The following is a 25495-nucleotide window of genomic DNA, read 5'->3' on the forward strand; positions in this document are numbered from 1 at the left end:
ACCAAACAGTTGACATATTAATTAACTGCTTTTTTTTTTAACTCGATTGATCAACAATGTATCTTTGGACTATTATTTTATTTTGGTAATTTTGAACATGTTTATATTAGATTTTGACAAACTAATAGTCTATTTGAAGTATTTCAGGACTCTTGGTTTGAGCATTAATTGAGACCTATAAAATTAGATTATTAACTCTTAAAGACCACCCATTTGTGGGGGCCTCTTGATTAGTGTTCATGTCTCAAATCATGAATCCACTTGTTTTAGACAGCGAAGCAAAATGGGAGTCTCTATTTTCTTAAAGCCGTGCACGTACACAGAACAATATTTTGTTTACAATTCGTTGAAAACCCAGGTCAGTTCATCCCTTTTTTCAGGACAAGACATCGATGCGTTCAAATCGTCATATCTTTTCACCCGTCTATCAAATTTAATCTTAACCTCACTCAATCGTCAGTATCGAAAATAACTAGATCTCAGATTTATAGGATCTGAACCGATTTTCTCCATAAAACATTTGGAACAAAAAAAATTTGATAGGTATTTGGAACAAAATTAAATCGATCTAAAATAAGAAAAAACTCACTGGACATGGTGGCCTTTGATTTCACCTCTTTTCATTGCAGGAAAACGATTAGATTGACAAGAATTGACAGTGATTTTGTCATAAATCAATGAGAATAAATTATTTTGACCGTGGTGTTATCCTTGATCAAATAATTGGTTAATTGTACAATGGTTAATGATTGGTCAGTAAATGTATGTCATTGATCAATTTGACATAGATATTGGACTAATTCGATAGTCATCAAAGTGATCGAATTAAAAGATGTATAAATATCAAATTGTTTTATTGATTCGATGGCATATTCGGTACTGTGGTACTGAACAAAACTTTGACAAGATTTCTAAATTATAATAGCCCTGTTCGGTACCCTTGCACCGAACTTTGCATGGTACAATCGGTACATACCATCGAGTCGATTATACTAATTTCGGTACTTATCTATCGAGTGAGTGTTTAGTTTTTTTCATTTTTCAACTAATTCGGTATGTACATACCGAATATGTTATTACATGTTCAGTTTGAACCTACCAAACGATAATGAAAAATGTTAAAAATCGATCATTATTTTTACAATTTGTTTCAAATCTTAACAACACCTTAATATAAAATAAATTTCATCTCATTGCGTTTATTGGTCAATCAATACGAGATGTAATTATCCAAAAAGTGTAACCAACAAAGATTAATATTAAAAACCCTAATAAGTTACCTCCATTGATTCAAATCTATTAAAAACTCATCTAGAGGTAAAGATACTCAAGTGTTAATAGCTGTTATATTGTTATGAGCGAAACAAATTTGATTTTAAAAATTTCGATAGAAATATTTAGGTTTTAATCAGTGGAGTGAATGTGTTCTTTCAATCGGTGATTTTAGGTATACATCCATAGGTACCTTCGATGGGTACAACTAGTAAAAACGCAAGGGTAAAATAGTAAATTGCATTTCTTCCTAAAAGTCACGTAAGTGGGTGCATTGAGTCATTTAGGTTTGTGCAAATAGACCCACACAATTCCAAATTTGCTAAAGGTCGTAAAAAAAACCTCCCTCTTCTGTAGCTCTGGTTCAATCATGGAGGACGACGACGAAACTCCACCTCTTGCAGTTCAAATTGACGAAACCCCCAATCTGATTTCGTCAAAACTACCTGAAAAATCCGAAAATCGAAAAGAAACCAACGAAGATTCAGTTGGAGTAACCGTGATCACTGGGTATCTCGGAGCAGGAAAATCTACTGTAAGTCCATCTCTATGAATCTCAACTCGTTCTTCTTCAGATTCTATGCGTCTTAAATGATATTTCTTTTTGTTTGTTAGTTTGTTTTGTTGTTGTTGTTGTTGTTACATTTTTCATTCGTACTTTTTGATTGAAATTTCATTTAGTTTTCTTTTGAGCAATTTTGTTAGGTTTCTTACACTTAGTACATTTAAATCTCAGCTTGTGAATTTCATCTTAAATGCACAACATAGGAAGAGAATTGCTGTTATATTGAATGAGTTTGGTGAGGAAATTGGAGTAGAAAGGGCAATGATCAACGAGGGAGACGATGGGGCACTCGTTGAAGAATGGGTAGAGTTGGCGAATGGGTGTGTTTGTTGCACTGTGAAGCATAGTCTGGTCCAAGCTCTAGAACAACTCATTCAGAGGAAAGAGAGGTGATTCTATACTCTATGCTTCATTAACGTTCATTTATGATATATATTCTATTTAAAATTTAAAATTTAGATCTTTATTGTATAAATAAAATGATGTTATGATTAAATATCTTCTAGTCTACCTTATTTCGTATAAGTATATATGAATAAACAATTGTAAACCGAGTTAAATGGTATATCTCGTCTGAGACTACTTGGTATCGTCCATGAACAAGATGAGACGTCAAGCTGAGTTTTGAGACCATGATGTAGACACCTCAAAATTGTGCAACATCTTTTCAAAATACTTGGCAAAACTTCTGTTAATCGGAAATAAAAATGCAAGAAGTCTTGGAAAACTCTGAAGAAAATCCGAAAAACTAGGGAAGTCTTGGGGAATTCGTGGAAATCAAGTGAGAGCAAAATATCCTCTGAGGATAACTTTCAATGGTGCTACAAGGCATGTTAGAAAAAATTAAGAATAACGCAGATATAATGGCTGTATATCGATAACATCCCAACCCATGATGCCATTTGTTATATTTCAAAGTCCCATTGAATGCTGGTATTTAGAACAATTTCTTTTTAAATAGAAGCTTAAATTTTTTTTTTTTTTTAATTTGAATATTATTTTAGCTTAACATTTTCGAAACGCAGCTTAAATAAAAGAAGTGGGATTTTCGAGGCTTTTGGAAATAATGGCTGTTTAACAGCTTTAAGATTGTAAAGTTCGGTGAAAAATGAAATTTCAAATTTCTATTTGAACCATTATTTCACTTCAATTTCATTTTCTTTTTCTTTATGGAAATATGTCTTTTTATTACATAACATGAATAATTGGTCTTAGCATTATAATGTAATTGTTTTAACAGCCAAGATGGTGATGTGCCCTGTTTTGCTGTTTAGTGAACCATTTTAAACCTTGATTTTTTGTGACCCTTTATGGACTAGTTCACATGGGGATTCATGGGTTCATCTTGTTGAACAGTTCCTAATGCTTAGAAATGAATTAGGATAGAAAACACATACACACTTGTGTTATATAATTCATTATTACTTACACCTCCATTGCCAGTGTTTAAGGAAAAAGAATATAATGGAGCTAACTGTGGTGGGCTTTGGTCGTTAGTCACCATTTTGACAGTTGTTGCTGCCATTATAACAGTGGGTACTTTTGTTCTCACCTTTTTTTTAGTTTTAAATATTTAATATTTTCCCACTAAATCCTACATACCATACACTATAGTTTGAGAACAATAAAATATTGTCAAAATTAAATTAAATTGAATTTTTAGCTCTTTTGGTGTAAGTCTTTCAAGGAGTTTAGGGGGTTCATCTTTAAGGATATTTTGTTTAGATGGGACTCAATTTGTAACGAGAATAGGAATGCCATTATTTACAATATATTTTTTTATTTTTGTAGAGTTCTTAGCAGAACTTAACATTGACTGTTTGTTTCCATGTACCACAGAATTGATCATATATTGTTAGAGACCACAGGATTGGCCAATCCGGCACCTCTTGCATCCGTTCTTTGGTTGGATGATCAATTAGAATCAGCAGTCAGACTTGATTCTATTATCACAGTTTGTTTCCTTCCACCATTATTCTGCAATTTTAGCTTCTATTATTTTGCAATGGGCATTGAGGTTACACCATCATTTCATCTTTAATGCATACTTTAGTTTCTTGGTGATTATTATGATTATGGAGTTTATGGTCCCAAAGATTCATCAACGTTAATGCATTAACTATTTTCTGTTACCAACTCAAGTCGTCAACTACTAATGGTGAACAATATTGAAGCTCATTGGCATGATTTTGGATTTTACTGAATATTACCAGTAAGACTTATCAAAAAATAAATAAAAATTATCAGTAAGTCTTCTACTTTAATCTAAGTAATTTTGAGTTATGTTACATGCCAGTCAACCATACTTTTTTGGGATATGGCTTGATGAAGATGATTTGTGTTGCATGCCCAAGTGTTGTAGAATGCATGTACTTTTCATGGTTCCTTTATCACTGTGATTTTATATAATGTTTCTGCTTTCTTTTCACAATCTCGTACTACTTGTGGATTTGTGACCAAAATAGGTTGTGGATGCCAAAAACCTCAAGCTTCAGCTTAGTCAGCATCATGACTCATCTTCTTTTCCTGAAGCATTTCTTCAAATAGCATTTGCGGTAATTCTGATTAACTTTCTGATTTCTCTATTAGTATTGTGGAAGCTTTCCATTAATTATTCAATTCTCCTGAGTCTCCTTTAATAGGTTGGATCTTAGATGGAATGATTACTACAAGTGGTGATAGGTTTTATTGTTTGTTGTAGGATGTGGTGATTCTTAATAAGGTTGATTTGGTTTCTCCTGAAGATTCTGAAACTATGACCTTGGATCTTCTAGAGGAACTCGAAAAGGATATTTATAGCATTAATTCCCTTGCAAATATCATTCGTTCAGTTCGATGCCAAGTTGACTTGTCTAAGATATTGGACCGCAAGGCCTATGATGCTACGGTTAGTTAATCGTATTTTCCATCTATCATCTAAGAGCTCTTTTTTTACATTTAATTGATAGTTTTCAATTTTTCTTAACAGCATTTTGCTCACTTGGAATCACTTCTGAGAGAAAGCCAGTCCATAGCTTCCAGGAATCTTCATGACAGTAGTGTGCGAACCTTGTGCATATGTGAGCAGCAGAAGGTTGATCTTGATAAGGTAAGCACACTTTTCTTGATATCTATTACATTTAACTCCTTCCTTCATGCCACTTGAGCACAAGGCTTCATTTGTTTGAGATATTTTATCAGATTCACCTGTACTTAATAATTAATATATAATTTAAAAATTACTCTTTTATAAGGCATTGATTGACTTTTAAAATATTCAATATGATATCTTTTTAACCAGTCAAAAACTTTCTCTATTTCACTGACAGATCTCCCCCCATATCTTGATTCACTAGCTCTTTATTTTAGTTAGGCCTTCTTTTGTTGGTTAGTTCAAGGAGTCTTAACCTGCATATGTACATATCCTGTTGGAAGTACTCCAATATTTTCCAACATCTTTTGTTTGCTCTAAAAAAAATTCCTTTTAAATTAACGTTCTTCATTTGGGCTGCGACCTTTGAAAATCTCCACTGCAGACCATATCAGAGCTAGGGATATTACTTATGTGGATTTCAATTTTATGTGCAAATCCAATGGTGAGTCGGTTAGCCATTTTTTAATCGACTGTGATTCTGCAAGTAAGGTTCAGGCTCACTTCCTTTCACTTTTTGCTATATCATCGTGCCTTCCCAAATCTGTTGTTCAATTGTTCCATAGTCGGCAATCCAAGGCTGTGAGCTGGTAAAGAGAAGATTTTGTGGAGGCTAGAGAAGAATTTGAGAATAATTGTGTCAAGTCTCTTTGTGAGAGCATGGCATGAATTTATATTAATTACAAAGGTTAAATTACAGAAAAGTCCTTATAAATAAAATACTATCACTAATAAGTAATTAAGACTGGAAAGCAACTATAGCAACTAACTAAATTATTTCCAATACTCCCCTTCAAGCTGGGGAGAATATATCAACTAAACCCAGCTTGACAAGGTGAGAATTAGTGATAGATGGACCAACAGACTTCGTAAGCATATCGGCAATCTGATCTGAAGAAGGAGCGACAACTGTCTGAAGGTCACCAGGTCGAATTTTCTCCCTAAAAAAGTGAATATCAACCTCAATGTGCTTAGTTTTTTCATGAAGAACTGAGTCAGAAGCAAGCATAATAGCAGACTTGTTATTATATAGCATAGTAGAAGAACCAGAAACAGGAAAACCCAACTCTGTCAAGAAAGAACGAAGCCAAATTATTTCACATGTACCAAGGGCCATAGCACGATACTTAGCTTCAACAGAAGAACGAGATACCACATTCTGTTTCTTACTTTTCCACGAGATAAGATTATTACCATAAAAGGTACAAAAACCAGAGATAGATCTCCTATCTGTAAGAGAGCCAACATAATCAGCATCTATAAAACAAGACAAATGCGGCTGAGCAGTGAAAAAGTAGAAAAGTCCAAGTCCAGGACGTGACTTCAAGTAGCGAAGAATGCGATAAACTGCATCAAGATGAGATACACGCAGAGTATGCATGAACTGGTTGACCACACTGATTGCAAATGACAAATCCGGTCTAGTGTGTGTTAGATAAATCAGACGGCCTACAAGTCTCTGATAAGAAGAGGGATCTGATAAAAGATCATCAGAATCAGCTTGAAGACGATGATTCTGATTCATAGGAGAGGAAGTAGGATGACAACCAAGCATTCCAGTGTTCTGAAGAAGATCCAATGTGTATTTTCGCTGATATAGTGATATACCACGGCTAGAGCGAGCCACTTTTATCCCCAAGAAGTACTTAAGTGGACCTAAGTCTTTAACCTCAAAGACACGACCTAATAGCGTCTTAACCTTATTAATCCATTGTGCATCATCTCCAGTCACAATGATATCATCCACATAGACCAAAACAATTGTGTAACGACCATCCACTCCTCGACAAACAAAGCAAGTATGATCCGAGTGACATCTAGAAAATTTCATAGAAAGAATAACCTCAGAAAAACGCTGAAACCAGGTTCGCGGGGACTGCTTCAGGCCATACAAAGACTTAAGAAGGCGACATACCTTCCCAGAATACTCCCCCTGAAGACGAAACCCTGAAGGAGGGTTCATATAAATAACCTCAGTCAAATCACTATTCAGAAATGCATTCTTCATATCAAGTTGGTGAAGTAGTCAGGAGTTACACGCAGCTAGGGAGATAAGAAGGCGAACAGTGGAGAGTTTGGCGATAGGAGCGAACGTGGCACTAAAATCTTTTCCTGGGGTCTGTGTAAATCCCTTAGCAACTAGTCGTGCCTTATATCGATTAAAAGTACCATCTGCGAGATATTTCACTGTGAAGACCCATTTACAATCAACAGTCCGGGCCCAGACGGAAGAGGAACAAGTTCTCAGGTATTATTGGTTTGCAAAGCATCCATTTCAGCAGTCATAACTTTTGTCCATTGAGGATCTCGTAATGCCTTTGAGACAGACCGAGGAATTCGAATAGAATCAATTGCGGCAAGGTAGGCCTGATAAGAAGAAGAAAGACCCTGATAGGAAAGAAACTGGGCAATAGGATGATCAGTAACACACCCCAGCTTACCTTTGCGCAGGGCAATAGGTAAGTGAGAGTCAAAAATAGATGGAATAAGAACGGGTATATGTGTGGAGGTAGAAGAGGGTATACCTGAATCCAAGGAAGAGGTTGGTTGGGGTGAGTGCGACGAGTGTAGACCTGAAGCGGTGGCGGAGATGGAGGAAAAACTGGAGAAGGTAGCACGATAGGGGACGAGTCCTGCAAAGTAGGAGAATCCTACAAAGTAGATGTAGCATGATAGTATGAAACATTTTAAAAAAAGGTAACATCAAGAGTGTGGATGACACGGTGAGAAACTGGATCATAACACCTATAGCCCTTGGACATAGAGAAGTAACACAAAAAAATGTATCGAATAGCTTTATCATCCAATTTCGTATGATTGGGGGTCTTATCTTGAACGAAACACGTGCATCCAAAGACACGAGGTGTAATAGGGAAGAAAATGCTATCAGGTTGAAGGACATGAAGGGGCACTTGCCCTTCTAGGGTGTGACTTGGAACCCGATTAAGAAGAAAAGCTGCAGTATGGACATTCATATTCCAAAATGCCTTTGGAACATGCATTCCGCGAAGAAGACAAGGGATAATGTTCATGAGGTGGCGGTTCTTGCGTTCTGCCACCCCGTTCTGTTCATGAGTATAAGGACACGTCAACTGGTGAAGCATACCCTTCTCATGAAGATGGGTGTGAATACCATCAAATATATATTCCCCCCCATTATCAGACCTAAGGGATTTAACAGTAATATTGTACTGAGTCTGAATCATTTAAAGAAAATTAACAAAAATTGGAAGCACCTCAGAACACGAATGCATCAAATAAACCCAAGTGCAACGGGAGTAATCATCTATAAATGTAACATAATAACGATGACCATTAAAGGCAGTAACAGAGGAAGGCCCCCACACATCAGAATGAACTAAATCAAATATCGCATTAAACTTATGCATATGAGGAATATAAGAAGTACGGTGTGTTTAGAAAGTTCGCACACAGAGCATTGAAATTTATGTCCTCTACAAGCAGTTTTTAAAACAGGAAATAAAGAACACAAGTGTTGAAAATTGGCATGTCCTAAGCGAGCATGCCATAAATCTAAAGTCTGAGAGGTAAAAGTGTGACTGCCAGATGATGGAAGCACGAAATCTGGAGCAGCAGTAGGCTGAGATCCAAACACGTACAGCCCATCCTTCTCATACTTCTTGCCAAAAATCCTTTTCGAAGTCGGATCTTGAAAAATGCAGTGAGTAGGAAAAAAGGTAACTGAGCAATTATGAGACTTAGTAATACTGCTAACAGACAAAAGATTGAGAGATAGGTGAGGGACATGAAACACATAATCTAGAGAAATCCTAGAGTTAAAGGGATGATACTCTTGCTGTGGACAGGTGTAAGAGATCCATCAGCAAGGTGAACCTCCCTATGGGTGGTGGAAGAAAAAGAAGTAAAGTGGCTAGACTCACCGGTCATGTGATCAGAGGCACCATAATCAATAACCCATGTCAGAGGAGTAGAGTTAGATTGAGTGACATTGAATGCAGAGGATGTACTTGGAGGCGTAATACCTGAGGCCGCAGTCGATGAAGTTTTAGTGTGAGCTTTAATCTGATCCCAGATAATAGTGGCATCTGAGTCTGTAGATGTTGTAAGTCAATCGTGCCAACTGAAGGAGGATCAGTAGATGAGGACTTTACTGTAATAGCACGAGGAGCAGAATGTCCCAAAGATGAAGTGGAAGAAGATCGTGGTATCAGATGAGGATAGAGCTAAAAGCAGCGAGCCTTCTCATGACTAGTCTTCCCACAATGACTGCAAGTAAGGCCACTCCCTTTACCACTACCATGGCTACCACGGCCACGACTCCCTGATCTAGTAGTATGGAGGTCGGAAAAACTCGAGTTGGCAGCTAAGGCCTTCTAATCTGTAGCTGGAGCAGAAAGAATGCCAGGGACCTAATGTTGAGGAGGAGGAATATGGCAACGATGCTCATCACTATCGATGGTCGCAAATATCTCAAATAAAGAAGGTAAAGGAATGGTGTTGAGGATCTGTGTTTGGAGTGCCTCAAATTCTGGATGTAGACCCTTAAGAAACTGGTAGGTTTGATGTCGAGCAATCCACTTGACAACATAATCGGCTGCCTCTGAAGACAATTCAGCCATAGACTCATAGTGAGAAAATTCTTTCCAACGTGACTGAAGGTATCCAAAGTAATTGGCTACACTCTGAGTCCCTTGGGTAGCCTGGGCAATGTCCCGATAAAGTTCATAAATCCTCGAGTCATTCCTGGAATGTGCGTATGTTCGAGTAAGTGCTGACCATAAAGATGGAACTGTCTCATGGTACATGAACATGGTATAAATGTGCTGCTCCATGGAGTTAAATAGTCACCCAATGATAGTGCAGTTGTCGATTTCTCATGATTCAAATTTAGGATCAGTTAAAGGTGGTTTAGTAACAGTCCCAGAGAGCCATCCAGATTTTCCTCTACTTCCTAGAAAGAGACGCACAGATCAGGACCATGACTGAAAGTTCCGACCATCGAGAAGAGCAGTAGTAATACGTTGAGCTGAGGAGTTAGATCCAAGAACTGCAGTAGAAGTTGTAATTCCTTGTTCCGAAGACATTACTTTGGTTTGAAGGGAGATCTAAAGGAGAAATTGTTTAAAATTTCTTAAAGACAAATCCAAAACTTGCTGTTGTACGCGCAAGACTGAAAGAAGGGTCATAACAACCTGCTGCGGTAATAATAGGACTTAAAGAAGGATCCTATGCTTGCGGCTATAATCGCAAAACTAAACAAATAAGATATCCACTGCTGGCACCAGGTTCCAGTGACGACGCAGGGTCCAACACTGTTGCAGGAGAAATTTGAAGCTATTCAGACTGATGCAAGACCAAAAACGAAGGTCTAGAGATGTCGAGACCTATCGTAGGACCAAAGCAAGACAGCCACTACTGTCGCCTGATCAAACCGAAGGGAAAAATCTCTTGCAATAAAGTCGCTTGACCAAGCCAAGGCCCAAAACTTCTTGCAGTGACGTCGTAGAACTAAATCGAAACCCAAATCACTATCGCTTGACCAAACCGAAACCCAAATCACTGTCGTAGGACCAAAATGAAACCCAAAGCATTGTCGATTGACCAAAACGAAACCCAAATCACTGTCGTAGGACCAAAATGAAACCCAAATCACTATCGCCTGACCAAAATGTAACCAAAACCACTTGCAGTGGAGTCGTAGGACCAAAACGAAGCTAGAAAACCAGTCGCTTGGTTGCAGTGAGGTCGTAGAGATCTATCGCAGGGTCAATTAGAGGTCCTATGTTAGTCGCAGGAGTTGTAGGACCAAAAAACAGCCACTATTTGCTATTGCTCACATAAAAAAATGGCTATTACGAATGAATAAACCCTAGCATAGGGTATAAGCATAGCGCATTATTGCAGCATGTGAGGAGAAATAAGAAAAAGAAAAAAAAAATTGAACTACCCCCGAAGGGGAGAAGATTGAATGAGATTGACTCTAGGTTAGGGTTTAGTGAGTGAAGGGAAGAAAGAGAGAAAGAAGAAAAATTCCTTGGCTCTGATACCAAGAAGAATTTGAGAATAATTGTGTCAAGTCTCTTTGTGAGAGCTTGGTAGGAATTTATATTAATTACAAAGGTTAAATTACAGAAAAGTCCTTATAAATAAAATACCATCACTAATAAGTAATTAAGACTGGAAAGCAACTAACTAAATTATTTCCAATAGCTCATTCCCTTTGTTATGTGTTGGGGTCTAAGGAAGGAGAAGAACTGGTGGGTTTTTGAAGGAAAATAACATTTTCTTCAAAAGGTTGTTGGTGTATTGGTTCTGTTGTATTTTTTTGTGAATTATTCCCTGATTTTACTTGTCTTTTTTGAGGACTTTCTCTTTAGATGGGTCTTGATTTATTAGTTGAGTAGTTTAGTGTATCTCATCCTCCTCTCTAATAAGTGTAATGATTTTCTGACGTTCCCTCTGACACACGCATACGACCCCTGATGTGGCATGTGCTAGAACCATAAATTCTTGTCACCAGGATACACAACTGTAATTTATGGGGCTGTACAGCAGTTTATCCTGAGGGAAAAGAATCTATGGTTCTAGCACATGCCACATCAGGGGGCGTGTGTCAGACGGGGCGTCAGAAAATCACGACTCTTCCAATAAAGTTCTTTTTATATGTCAAAAAAATAAAAATTGAATTTTTATGAGAGCATACATTATCCTAAATGGAAATCCACCTCATTAAGAACTCATTGAAATTTGGTACCATTAGAGGCCACTTGAAGGGCTTTACTTTGGTATTTCAGTTTTCTGGACTGTATTAATAAGTTATCTAAACTATGGGGTAGCAACTCTAGTACATTTAACATTGTAGTTGTAAGTGAAGACTTCTTTCCTTTCCTTTGCTTTCATTTCCTTTTCACTTCCTTAACAAAGGTTAACATCTCTCGATTGAATGCTTGATGTACTGTATTGTAACCAATATACATTTTTTCTAACTTTAGTATCTTTTTCCAGGTTCGGATATGGCTTGAGGAGATTCTTTGGGAGAAGAAATACGACATGGATGTCTATCGTTGCAAAGGGGTTTTAAATGTACAAGGCTCGGATCATCTTCATACGATACAGGTTAAGTTTCATCATATATACCCTCAAATTGCTTTTCTATAAATATATCCTTAATAGGTCACCAAGTCACTTGAAAGATAGGTGTTTTGTCATGCTTTGATTCTCAGCTTTGGTCCTCGCTATTGTCTTTTTGGTGGAACGTAGCTTAGATTTTCCTTAGACGGCCAGACTACTTATGCTCGTGCATCAGTTCTCTTTTTCCTCCATGTTCTACACACATCTTCACTTCATCCTTTTCGAGTTAGAATCATAGTGAAAAAGTCGGGATTCAGAAAAATTCAGCAAGGAAAAAATCAATGAAAGTGGAAAAAAGTCGGAGAAAAAACGGGAAAATAAAAATATACTATCACTTGTATTATATATGTTCTGATAATAGGGACTAAATATCTAATTTATTATGCTTTCTTGGTTTATTTGTTATTTTCTTTATTAGAAGGAGTAGTTTGTAATTTCCAAAAAAATTATTATAAAAGGGATGAGGACATGAGACAAGATATCTCATTTTTTCTCTTTTCATCTTTTCTACTCTTCTCTCTTCTCTTCCTCTTTCCTCTCCTAAGAAATCCTAGAAAAAGTCAAATTGGTATCAGAGCCTCTCGTAAAGGATTCCGAAATGCGAAGATGAATTTTCCTCCTCGAATAATGGCCATATGGCTTGTATAGGGAATCGTGTGGCCTATGAATCCTTCAAGTTTGTGTCTTTCCTTCTTGTAAGTTGTTAGAGGATGTTTTATTGAAATTATTTTGTTAGTTATTGGCAAGGCTTTGAGGGTGGATTAGGAGATTTTTCTGAAAAATAGTTGTCAAATCCATTTTTTGGTGTTTCTTTTCATAAAAAAAACATCGAGTAGATCAGCCGCAATTCTATTTTTTCTTTTGGGTGATTTTTTGCGGCTTGTGTGTATCTTGCGTTGTCTTGGTTGCCTTTTGAGTGTAAATGGTTTCTTCGGGCTCCTCCAAAGTCACTTCACATGGGAATTCTCAAGTTTAGAGTTACGATGATTACCCTTCTCTTCAAATTACTATAGTTAAGTTGGATGACTCCAATTGTTTATAGTGGTCTCAATCGATTAAGAGGTACATTCATCGTCGTGGAAAGGTGGGATACATAAATGGGAAGCTTCCTCTGCTCGATTTAGAGGATGTGTTGTTGAGAAATGGGATTGCGAAAACTCCTTGGTGATTTCTTGGCACTTAAATTCTATGCATCCATCCATTAGTCGAGGCCTTCTGTTTTTGAATACGGCTAAGGATGTATGAGATACCATGGCTCAGACCTACTCGCAACTCCAGAACATTGCTCACATGTATCAGCTTCGCCAAGAGATTGGTAATCTTCGTCAGGGGGAGAAGACATTAGCTACCTTCTTTTCTTCCCTACGTGTTAAGTGAGAAGAATTAGACTATTATCGAGTTGTTTAGTGGGAATTTCCTAAAGAGTTGTTTAGTGGGAATCTCCCAAAGATGGTCAAGTTTATAGGCGATTACTGGAGGAGGACCATGTGTTTGAATCCTTGGCGGGTCTCAACCCAGAATATGAGATGGTGCGGGTGCAAATCTTGAGTAAGGGTGAATTTTCCCTCTCTGACTGCGGTGTATTCTATTGTTTAGAGTGAGGAAAGCCGCCATATTGCTATGCTTCCTCCACCTATAGGGGATCGTTTTGCTCTTGTATCATAGTTTTCCCTTCCTCCAAAGGGAAATCCGAGTGGACCTCGCAAGCCTTCTTCTATTAGTGATGGGAAGAAGATTTAGAAATGTGATTATTGTGGGAAGACTGGCATTCCAAAGAGCATTGTTGGGATCTACATGGAAAACCTCCTATGAAGCCTGTTAAAGGAGGTGCCCACCTAATGACTATTTCTACTCCTATGCCATCTAGTTCGGTTGATGCGTCTTTTATGTCTCATGAGGAGATTGAGAAACTCAGGGGCCTTCTAGCTTGTCTTGATTAGGGATCTTCTTCTGCATCTTCAGCTTTTGCTCACACAGGTACTTTGACATCTGTCAATTCTACATCTGTTTCTTCTTCCTCCTGGATCATTGATTCAGGTGCATTTGATCATATGACTGAGGAGATTGAGAAACTCAGGGGCCTTCTAGCTTGTCTTGATTAGGGATCTTCTTCTGCATCTTCAGCTTTTGCTCACATAGGTACTTTGACATCTGTCAATTCTACATCTGTTTCTTCTTCCTCCTGGATCATTGATTCAGAAGCATTTGATCATATGACTGTTATGTCATCACTTTGGCCACCTGTGAGGTGCTCACTTAGACCACCTGTCTTTTTGGTCTTTACATGTTTTGTTTCCGAAGTTGTTTGCATTTGTTTCTTTTCAAAGTTTATAGTGGGAAGTTTGTCAGTTGTTTAAACATTGTAGAACCTCTTTTTATCCTAGTGATATAAGAAGTTTGTTTGCTTTTCATATTGTTCTTATTGATGTATGGGGGCCTTGTCCTACTGTCTCTTTGAATGGTTATCGATATTTTATTACATTTGTGGATGATTTTCACGTGCTACGTGGTTGTATTTACTGAGGTCTCATGATGAAGCTCCAAATCTTATCAAGAACTTCCATAAAATGGTGTTGAATCAAAATGACACTAATATTAAGATCTTCATGTCTGACAATGTTGATGAATACTTTTAGGGGGAGTTTGAGCATTATCTATTTGAGTTTGGTATTATTCATCAGAGCACTTATCCCCATACTCCCTAGCAAAATGGCGTAGTTGACCGCAAGAATCACCATTTACTAGAAGTTGCACGTGGACTCATGAATGCCACCATGCTTAAGAGATATTGAGGAGATGCTGTTCTTATCGTTGTTTACTTGATTAATAGCATGCCATCCTGAGTTATTGGGCAGATATTTCTTATGTTGTGAGTGTGATCAGCCAATACATGCATTCTCCTAGAACTCATCACCTTGCAGTAGTCGAATGGGTTTTGTGTTATCTAAAATCTTGTTCAGGGAAGGGAATTATATTTGCTAATCTTGGTCACCTCAAGTTGGAAACTTTCTCAGCTGTCAATTGGGTTGGATCAGTGGATGACAGACGATCCACATCTGGGTATTATGTCTTTCTTGGAGGTAATATTGTGTTGTGGAGGAGTAAGAAGATTGTTGCCAGATCGAGCGTTGAAACCAAGTATAGGGCCATGGCTCATAGTGTAGCAGAGCTCCTATGGTTGAGATCTCTCCTACATGATCTTGGAGTTGTGGCTCCCCATCTTATGAATTTGTACTTTGATAACAAAGTTTCCATAATCATTGCTCATAATCTAGTTCAAAATGATCTCACCAAGCACATTGAGGTTGACAGACATTTTGTTTGTGAGCGAGTTGCTAGTTCTTTACAAAAGGCTTAGCTTCAAGTACATTCCGTACCATTCTTGACAAGTTGGGTATGTCCGACATCCAAGTCCTGCTTGAGAGGGAGTGTTGTAATTATATGGACTAGATAACTAATTTATTATGCTTTTTGGGTTTATTTGTTATTCCTTTATTAGGAGTAGTTTGTAATTTTCAAAAAATTTATTATAAAAGGGATGAGGATATGAGACAAGATATCTATTTTTCCTCATTTTTACTCTCCTTTCCTCTCTCTTCTCTTCCTCTTCCCTCTCTTAAGAAACCCTTGAACAAAGTCAACTATACATTATAAAATTACATTTTAAATATAATATAAACAATATTCTTTAAAGCTTTGTGAATAACCCAGAGTTAAATTGCCGATTGAAAGAATTGTGAGTTAATCATTTTTTTTTAAAATCGGAGAATTTTGTCACTGTGGTTGGAATAGCTGACATTATAGTCTCGTTCTTTTAAGTTCTTCGAGTAGTACTTGATTGAACTCTCATGTAGTAATGACTAAGTAGTTGGTCAAGTTTTCTTGAGTTCTCTATGAAAACCAAGACTGCCCTCATAACTTGATAGAAGTCTTCGTCACCCTAAAGTAACTCATTTTCAAGTTTTTGGTTGATTATTCCTTTTCCTCTTATTTCCACTTTGCCCATGCTATTGACAGTAATCTTCTTCTACAGATCATCATCTAAGCCTCATCCCAAAGATTTGGGCCGGCTAAAAGAATCTTGTGTTAGGAAAAAAAAGTCTAAAATTTGACTTTGAGCAAACAGTCACAGGAATAATATATTGGGCAGATTTCTCATGTTTATTTTTCTTATATCCAGCAAAATTATCAATCAACAAAACTAGCTATCACAGATGCAGTAGATCAAGAATCTGTAAAATAAACTTGAGAGCGGTAAATTTAGAACTTATCAGTTAGTGCTTGCAGATCGAGGGATGAGCTAGTCTTGATATCCTAAAGCTAAATATGAGATTTTCCCTCTACTACTCAGAGTTTATGTTGTTGGATCATAGTGATCATCCCTCATGATCCAATTAGATCTCCTCCCCTTCAAACTCAATGATGAATTGTAGGAAGGAAGAAAACCAAAGACAATAACATCACAATTTGAAATAGAAATTAAACTCTACCATTGAAAGAGTATTTTCATATCCACTTTGACCACCTCAATTCACATTCTTTTGTTTCCTCCTCTTGTTCCTTTAGAACTTCAAACTTGTATATTCGATCTAACTGGAGCTGTAACTGGCCTTCGTGAATGTACCCAAACCATCTCAATTGATTTTCTTAGTTTATCACCTATTGGAGCTGCTACATTTTGTGTTCATGTCCAGTTTTACCTTCTGGATTTTTTTGCACTCATCCATCACTGCAGTCTTGTCTTTTCTATATTCAATCCATTAACATGATGCTTTTTGACCACCCAACATTCAGCTCCATAAAGCATAGCTGGTCTTACTGCTGTACCTTATAAAATTTTCCTTATTATTTGATTGGTTTGCGTTGGTCACATAGCACTCTAGAAGCACACCTCCACTTTAACTATCAAGTTCAAATTTTATTGTTAATATTTTCCTCAATCTCTCGATCCTTATGTATAATAGACCTGAGATAACGGGAATGGTCACTTCTTCTATAGGTAAAGACATAGTCACCAAATTCTCCAACTTATTGAATAAGTCGTGATTAAATTGTAACTTTTTTCCTTCACCAGTTCACTCACAATTTAATTGTCACTTTTTCAATAAGACACTACTTTTATTTATTTTGTGATTAAATCTGAAAAAACGAAATATGAGCTTGATGCACTAGTAAGAGGATATGGCCAGTAGTAAGAGGAACCTAGGTGAAGATAATGTTGACCATCATACTGCTATCAAAAGGAAAAAAATGTTGACCATTTTACGAATTAAGCATAAGATGACGACCATGGAAATGAGGATGACATTGATTTTGATATTTTGACCAGTACAATATAAACTTTGAATATGTTGTAGATCTGTGGTTATTTGTTGTGGATGGAGGTATGATATCAATATGGGGTTCAATGATTTATTATTGTAGTTTAATATGGGATTTGATAATATAATATGATAACACCAACTATTAAGAATAATAACACAGTCCTAACCTATCTCAATTTTTTTTTTCTCGTTTTTATCAAATTTTCCAAGATTTTCCCTTTCTGACTTATTCCTGAACCCCGACTTGGTGACCATGGATAGAGTCCAGAAATTTCCACTAAATGCAAAGCACTTCACATTAAACGGGTTTAACTGACTTTTTCTGATACCAATTGCTTAATTGTTTATTTTTTTATTTTTTTATTTTTTATTCTTTTCATTTGCCTCAACAGAAATTTTGATGTCTTGGAATGTTTTGACAGGCCGTGAGGGAGATATATGAGATTCTTCCAGCTCGCAGATGGCAGCAAGGAGAGAATCGGATGGATAAGATAGTGTTTATAGGTAAAGCTCCAGACTTGGATAATCTTTCTTTTGCTTCTTAGATTCCTATAACAAATTATGTAGACCCCTTTTATGATATATATATTATTTTTTTCAATGGGTTGCAGGTCGAAATCTGGATGAGGACATTCTCAGGGATTCTTTCAAAGCATGCACTTTGCCAACATGGTAATATTTATTTCGGTTAAAAACTTGGAATTATTATTTTTACCACTTTTTGCTAATCAAACAATTGATGTTTAATCAAGCATTGCTTGGTAGGGCTTGAGCTCGAGTTATATATATATTTTACTCGATCAATGTTTTATACTGTCGTAGCTGGCCAAGTCTTCCATGAGTATTTTCTCTGTGCGTACGTCTAAAAAAATTGTTCTTAAGAAAATTTTTGCTTCTCTAGCATTATTCTTTTTTCCAAAATTTGAGCTATTCCTTTGTTATTTTTCCATAGAAATTTAATGGACACGCCAGGATTGGGTGTCTCATGGAAAAACAAAATCCAGCTGTTAGGATTGACACGTATTCCCATAATACACCATTATGATAAATTTTGACTGTCAGATTTCCATAGTTTTATAATTCCAAGTATATCTGTGTCAAACTTGTAATTCCTTGAGACTTCATTTCCAAGGGTCGGATTGTATTTGGATTATATGATATGGATTACAGATTCGGATTCAAAACTATGATATGAAATCTGAAGGGGTCCAACACATTGCTTGCATAAATATAGATTGTCAATGGTTTTGTTATAATAAGAATTATAATTTCTTGAAAGCTCTTGCTATCTTCTTCTCTTAAGGTTATTCCATTGTGATGCAGATGATTTTGGGACCCACCTCCTACTGCCGATGCAACGAGGACCTTTGGATTGGTCGAAATCCCTCAATCTGAGGCCCATCTCTAAGGATGCTAATCCTTGATCATGCTCATCACTGGACTTGGTATCCTCATAGAAAACTTCCAAAGGTGGAGTAGTCTCTAACGACACTCTTTCTTTAGTGATATACTCGTGGAATCATAGAACATAAATCACACTACTTGCATCTACAAGAAACACCAAATGTTCAAACAGTTTTACAAATTTTTCTCACTAGTGTTTATTTAATTGAAGGGTACAAATCTTACTGTAATTTCGATCTATCATTATTAGTCTGATTTTGGTGGTCATGATTCCGTTATTGGATGAGATCTATCATTTTCCCTCAATAACTTCGATGAAAATGTTGAAATTCTTGGTAGAAGACCACCCTTAACTTACACTCTTCTTTGCTATTTCCTTCATCTCTAAAACTCTTAATCTCATTTTCTCATCGCTAAGCAAATCTTTAACCTTCTTATTAGTTTCTTCCGTTGGGATAATTCAGTTCTCTTTTGGTTGCAACTTCAATCCAACTTTCCAAACATCAGATATGTAACTTTGGTTATGGAATTGGTCACCAAAGTAAGGCCAACAGAGGAATGGAACTCCCATGCTTAATCCTTCCATTGTTGAATTCCTACCACAATGAGTCAAGAAGCAAGAAATGGAAGGATGGCTCAACACCTGCTGTTGTGGTGCCCACCCCACCACTTTTCCATTTGAACCTAATCTTGCTTGAAAACCATCTGGGTATGTTTCGGTTGGACCGTCGGTGAGATTGGGTTGCATGACCCACAAGAAAGGCTGACAAGTAAGCTCGAGCCCGAGTGCTAGCTCATGGAACTGGTCCTGGTTAAAAGACCATGAAGCTTCCAAAGGCAACATGGATGACAGAACAGGAAGTCTGTTTATCTAGCCAGTGCAGGCAAGTCGAGTCTTCCGGCAAAAAGTTTCCATGAATCTAGTCTAGGTGGCAACACTTAAGCAATGGGCCGATTGGGAGGAGGTTTGGATTCAATTGAAAAGTTGGTTTTTTGATCTCGTAGAATGAGTTGCATGGAACCAAATCAACGTCTTTGATTGCTTCCTTGTTTGTTAATATGTATCGAAATAATGTTTGGTCCACCGAAGGGTCACCGATGCGGTTCCATGGATAATGGGTTCTGTTCATGGGAGGCATGGTAGGAGATAGGCGGACCATTTTTCGATTTATGGGGCTCCTGTAAGTTTGATTAACCAATTTTGTCTTTAGTAAAATCTTTGAAAATGACGTAAACTTTTAATTGAAATTTTAATAAAATTAGGGAAGGGACACTGCTGCTTAGCTAAATACTCGAAATCGTGGGTTTTTATCGTCGCACATTTTGTTATTTATCGAGAGATTTTTCTTTTTAAAGATTTATCTTTAATTATTTTACATAAATCATTTAATATTAAATAACTAAAGGTCTTTTTGTAATTTAAAAAATTAAATTGTAGGGTTATAAGTCAATGTAACTCACCTTTCTCACAATATTACAGTAAAGAATAAAGATAAAGGTGTCAATGGATTGGCCTGACTACAGGTCCAATCCACAATGGATTGGTCTATAATTAGGTTTATAGTCCCAATTCTTATTCATCTTAGATGGGATGAAGCCCATTAAATTAGAGGGCTGGGCTTCTATATCGATTTGGGTTTAGCCTGATAATTCAACTTATCTCAACAAGCCCAACCTTTAATTTACTCCAAATCGACGTTCCAGCTGAAGCCTAGCCGTCTACCCTCAAATTAGTCTAAGTGTTGTCCTGCCGGGGCAAAGTTGGGTTGGGTCACGAATAAGATTGATTTAGTCATGGAAAAACGCGTGATGCCTATCTGTCGAGACTATTACCAATCCCAATAGTACATATTTCGATAATAAAACCAGAAAATACATATCCCTATGATAGAATTTTATTGGATTTCTTGTTTTAATGGTCGTTATTCAAAAGAATTCAATGGCCTAGTTTGGTCCATAATGCAGTGGCAGTGGGTAGACTTCTAAAGGGATTTTTTTTTTTTAATAGGAAAACAAGCCCCTCAAACTAGGTTAATTTGAAGACATCCATCAAATAAATGGTTGAGAAGGGGAGAACAATCCTAGGGATTCACAAATAATGTATCCTAGATAATATTAGTCTATATATATTTTGAGTAGCAATAGCTGTAGATTTGATATAAGGACTCAGTATCAATTACTCTACATGTGATCCACATCATCATATAGAGTTGACATATACCTTCTTTAAAAGAATGCTGATTTTGTAACTCCACCTGACAGAGAACTCAAAAACTCACTGACACGTGGCAGTTACAAGAATTGTAGATTTTTCAAAACATGTGTAGTTGTGTATCCCAAGGGAAAAATCTACTGTTCTTGCAGGGTACACGTCAGTTGAGTTTTTGAGTCACTTGTCAGGTTGAGTTACAAAATCATTGCAGTTTTTGAAAACCGTACGACAGTTCAACTAGGTCTGACCAAAATTTTAAAATATATCGGTCCAATTCACTTTGAACCAGTATTTTACATAGAATCGACGATTTCTTCAAAATTGATAGTTCAACTGTCATTTTAAAGAAAGAAAGAAAGTTGAAAAATCTCATTAAATTTAAAGAAAATAGAAAAGTTTCAAGAAAATCTTTAATTTTAAGCCCTGGTCCGACCATTTGAAAAAAAATTCGGTCTGATTTTTAAAACATTGGTTGAAAAAAAAAAAAAAATTACAAAGAAATAAGTGACCTCAAGATTGTACCTTGTATCGCACATCTTGGTGGGAAAGTGTGTCTGAACCATAGATGCTTTTCACACTTTCGCGTCAGGATGTGTGATATGAGGCTCAAACTTGTGGTCACTTCAGCTTTATTCAAGCAATAATTCTTACCGTTGGTGTCAATCATTTCCTCTTCTATCAGCTTTGGAATGTGTTGGTTCAAGAAACTTAGCGTTGCCAAAGCCGGCCAAAAGGCTAACAAGTGATTCCCATCTTCTTAGCAACTTTTGCAGCCAATCCCATAACTTCATTAACAATGATACAAGTGATCTTATCATCATTGGATTCATTGATTTTTTCTATCAATTCCTCAAGATGATGCGGCATTGATCTCAATAATTCATCCAACTTACTTTTATACTAGAATTCTTCCATCTTTTTAATATAAACTTCTCATTTGTTTAGCACGTTAATTGCATAAAATTATGGTAGAATGTGTAATCTAAGGCTAACCTAATACAAGTTAGATGCTTAAGGCGAAAACTTTAAATGAGATAAAGGAAGTGAATACTATGATAGATTTAATGAATCGAGCCAGAATCCTGGCTCTTCTGCCAAACTCTTAGAAAAATTAAGTATTTGTGTATAGTATACAATGCGTAGGACGCCTCAACAGAATGATGTAGTTGAAAGACATAATCGTATACTCATGAACATAGTTAGGAGTATGTTGAGTGATTCAATAGTTTTATAATTTTAGTGGGGAGAAGCATTAAAAATCGTAATATACATCTTAAATAGGATTCCTAGTAAGACAGTACCTAAGACTCCATTCGAGTTGTGGATTGATAGAAAACCTAGTTTAAGACACTTACATGTTTGGAGCTATTTAGCGGAAGCAAATATTTACAACTCACAGGAAAGGAAATTGGATCCCAAGACCATTTCTAAATATTTCATTGGTTATTTAGAAAAATATAAAGGATACAAATTCTATTGCCTTAACTATAATATGAGATTATTTGAAATCGGTAATGCTAGATTCTTAGAAAATTGTGAGATTAGTACGAATGTGGAACAACGTAAAATAACTCTTAAAGAAATAAGAGTGAATATCCTACCATCTCTTAATCTTCAAGAAACTGTTGATTATCAAGATGTTCGACAATTTGGGGAGAATGAAAAATAGTTAGAACAAGTTGATTCACTACTCCATCAAGACTTAATCATTGTAATTGAAGATTCACCACTGGTAACTTTGAGAAGATTTCTTAAAATAAGAAGACCTGCAATTTCAAATGATTACGTGGTCTATCTATAAGAATCTGATTTTGATATTGAGATAAATAAAGATTCGATTACGTTTTCACAAATAATGAAAAGTAATAATTTTATCAAGTAAATGAATGTCATGAAAGAAAAGTTAAAATCTATGGACCAGAATCGTGATTGGGATCTTGTCGAATTATTTCCTAAAAGTAAGAAAGTCGATTGTAAATGAGTCTTCAAGACCAAACGTGACACAAAATGTAATGTTTAACAATTTAAAATCAGGCTTGTGGCCTAAGATTTTATTAAAAAAGAAGGTATTGTTATACTGAAACTTTCTCTTTAGAGACTCACTAAGAATTGTTATGATATTGGTGTCTTATTATGATTCTGAGTTACACAAGATGGATGTGAAAACGACTTTCTTAAATAGGAGTTTGGATGAAAAAATCTACATGGAGCAACCTAAAAGATTCACAAAAAAAGGAAATGAAAAGTTAGCCTGTGGACTTAAGAAATCCATTTACGGACTTAAACAAACTTCAAGGCAATGGTACATAAAGTTTAATGATACCATTTACTTATTTGGATTTAAGGAAAACACTGTTGACTAGTGCATCCATCTAAAGATTAGTGGGAACAAGTTTATTATGTTGATTTTGTTTGTGGATGATATTCTGTTAGTTAGTAGTGATCTTGGTTTGCTGCACAAAACTAAAAATTATCTCATTGAGATCTTTAAAATGATTGATATGAGTGAGACAACATATGTCATTAGCATAAAAATCCATAGAAATTGATCTTAAAGATTATTATTATTGTTTAAAAAATGTTATATCAATAGAGTCTTAGAGAGATATAATATGTAATCTTGTTCTATTAGTGACGTCCTATCAAGAAAAGAGACAAGTTCAACTTGATGCAATGTCTGTAAAATGATTTAGAAATGAAGTAGATAAAGGACATTCCATACACTTCAACTATTGGGAGTTTGATGTACGCTCAGATATGTATTAGACTGGATATCAGTTTTGTAGTTAAAATGTTAGACAGATATCAAAAGTAACACAGGAATAAATTATTGGAAAATTATAAAGAAGGTTATGAGGTATTTACAAGGAATGAATGATTATATGTTCATTGATAGAGGATCAGATCATCTAGAAGTGATCGGGTACTCTAATTCAAATTTTGTCAGATGCTTTAATAACAGAAAATCTTCATTGAGTTCTGTTTTTTTGCTAGCAAGAGGAGTTATCTTGTGGAGCAAAATAGTACTACTTCATCTATTATGAAGGCAGAATTCGTGGTATGCTTTTAGGCCATGAGTCATCACTACGTCATATTTCACAAAAAACGACGGACCAAAGTCGTCGTTTTTTTAGAATAATGACGGCCCCCGCCGTTGCAAGGACAGTTGTAAATAACGATGTCGTTTTTAGTGAACGACGGTTGACACGTGTCAATAAAGTGTTGTAAAAAACGACGGTCATGGTCTGTCAAAATAAAACGACGGCCCAAACCCGTCATTTTTTAGTCGAATTTAAATTTAATTAATACATTTTTGACACTTTTTTTTTTTAAATTTAACCACTATTGTTTGTCATTTTTAATATTTTTCACCTGAAAAGAAAATGACAATTTTCATTGAACAAAAAATTGAAATCTAAAAAAATAAATAAATAAATACACCAAAAAAACAAAAATTTACATTTTTCAAATGGAAACCATTTTCCTTCAAATTTTACATGTGCAATCATAGTCCAACATGCCCCATTTTCATGGTGTCGATTTTAATCCACATCCCAACGTTTAAAGTAGTTTTTCAAAAAATTTCTACCAACTTCACTTGACTTGACTTATAGAAATCAAAACCAACGTCTGTCTTGCGACATATTGCCGAAATCTGTGATTGAAAAATTAAAAAACATTGTCAGATATATAGTAGTGACACCGACTACCTAAAGCAATCCAAGTAATTATGCAAGAAAGATGAATATATCAAATTACAAAATAAAAGTACCTCTACCATATAATTTTTTATGTTTAGTGTCTATCTACCATATAAAGCAAGAAAAGTCCTCTCTTCAGTAAAACTTTATTCGAAATTTGGGCCAATCAATAATATCACCGCATGTCAAATCAGCGAATGTTCCTTCTCCACTCTGTAGAATCACATTCCCATCAAGGACTTCATCTATAAGAATATCGTAACTATCTGAATCTGCATTAGATGCACCTATCACTCTTCCTTCAGCAACACAATCATGTGGTCGTTGTAAGCGATTAACCTTACAAGGACCTGTCTATATGCTTGATGAACTGTAATAATTGATAATTGACTATAAGCATCGTTTGAGGAGGGTGAGGAGATCATCTAGATAGAGTGAATATAATATATTTGGAAAGTAGTTCCTATAACATACAAGAAATATGATAAAAATGTCTTCTTAGAGATAAGTTTTTATAGGTAACTAGTTTTCAACACTTAGTCAAAACGAGCTTTCGACTTTTTGTGATTGTAAGAAGTCGACGTGCTTTTTATTACCAGAATATGTTCTTTGGTCTGTGGCATGGGCCCATCAGGGGCAGATACAACCAGAATGCCCCCGTCCATTTAGGCAGCCCCAGTTATCATGTTCTGTGATTCAAGCAAACTCATAAGGCAGGGCACAAGGTAATGAAGAAATTCTCCCATCAAGCAAATATGATAGCTTGGACGTGAA

General features: G+C 36.1%; 1 protein-coding gene and 1 pseudogene across 2 annotated transcripts; one reads left to right on the forward strand and one right to left on the reverse strand.

Moving 5' to 3' along the window:
* The first annotated feature begins 1579 nt into the window (after nt 1-1579).
* Nucleotides 1580-19075, forward strand: LOC147405876 (uncharacterized). 2 transcript variants are annotated; one of them, XM_086433762.1, is made up of 10 exons: nt 1580-1807; nt 2009-2226; nt 3677-3791; nt 4303-4392; nt 4539-4724; nt 4806-4925; nt 11955-12065; nt 17827-17908; nt 18016-18076; nt 18728-19075. In XM_086433762.1, coding segments are annotated over exons 1-10 (1149 nt in total). In that variant the 5' UTR covers nt 1580-1642; the 3' UTR covers nt 18729-19075. The 2 variants fall into 2 exon arrangements, with proteins under 2 accessions (XP_086289888.1, XP_086289889.1); XM_086433763.1 differs by having other exon boundaries at nt 1669-1807; nt 2041-2226.
* LOC147405877 (UDP-glycosyltransferase 83A1-like) lies at nt 18938-25386 on the reverse strand (annotated as a pseudogene).
* Between the last annotated feature and the right edge of the window lie 109 nt (nt 25387-25495).

The sequence above is a fragment of the Akebia trifoliata genome, chromosome 3 (genome assembly GCF_017979445.1).
Source record: "Akebia trifoliata isolate Shusen 1 chromosome 3, ASM1797944v1, whole genome shotgun sequence".
In the NCBI taxonomy this organism is placed as follows: domain Eukaryota; kingdom Viridiplantae; phylum Streptophyta; class Magnoliopsida; order Ranunculales; family Lardizabalaceae; genus Akebia; species Akebia trifoliata.

Bases quoted from the DNA above. Each gene is read 5' to 3' on its own strand.
- LOC147405876 (XM_086433762.1), top strand. From the start codon at position 1,643: ATGGAGGACGACGACGAAACTCCACCTCTTGCAGTTCAAATTGACGAA. The intron at 4,926-11,954 runs GTAAGCACACTT...ATCTTTTTCCAG, and splicing joins AGAAGGTTGATCTTGATAAG to GTTCGGATATGGCTTGAGGA. The intron at 17,909-18,015 runs GTAAAGCTCCAG...AATGGGTTGCAG, and splicing joins GGATAAGATAGTGTTTATAG to GTCGAAATCTGGATGAGGAC.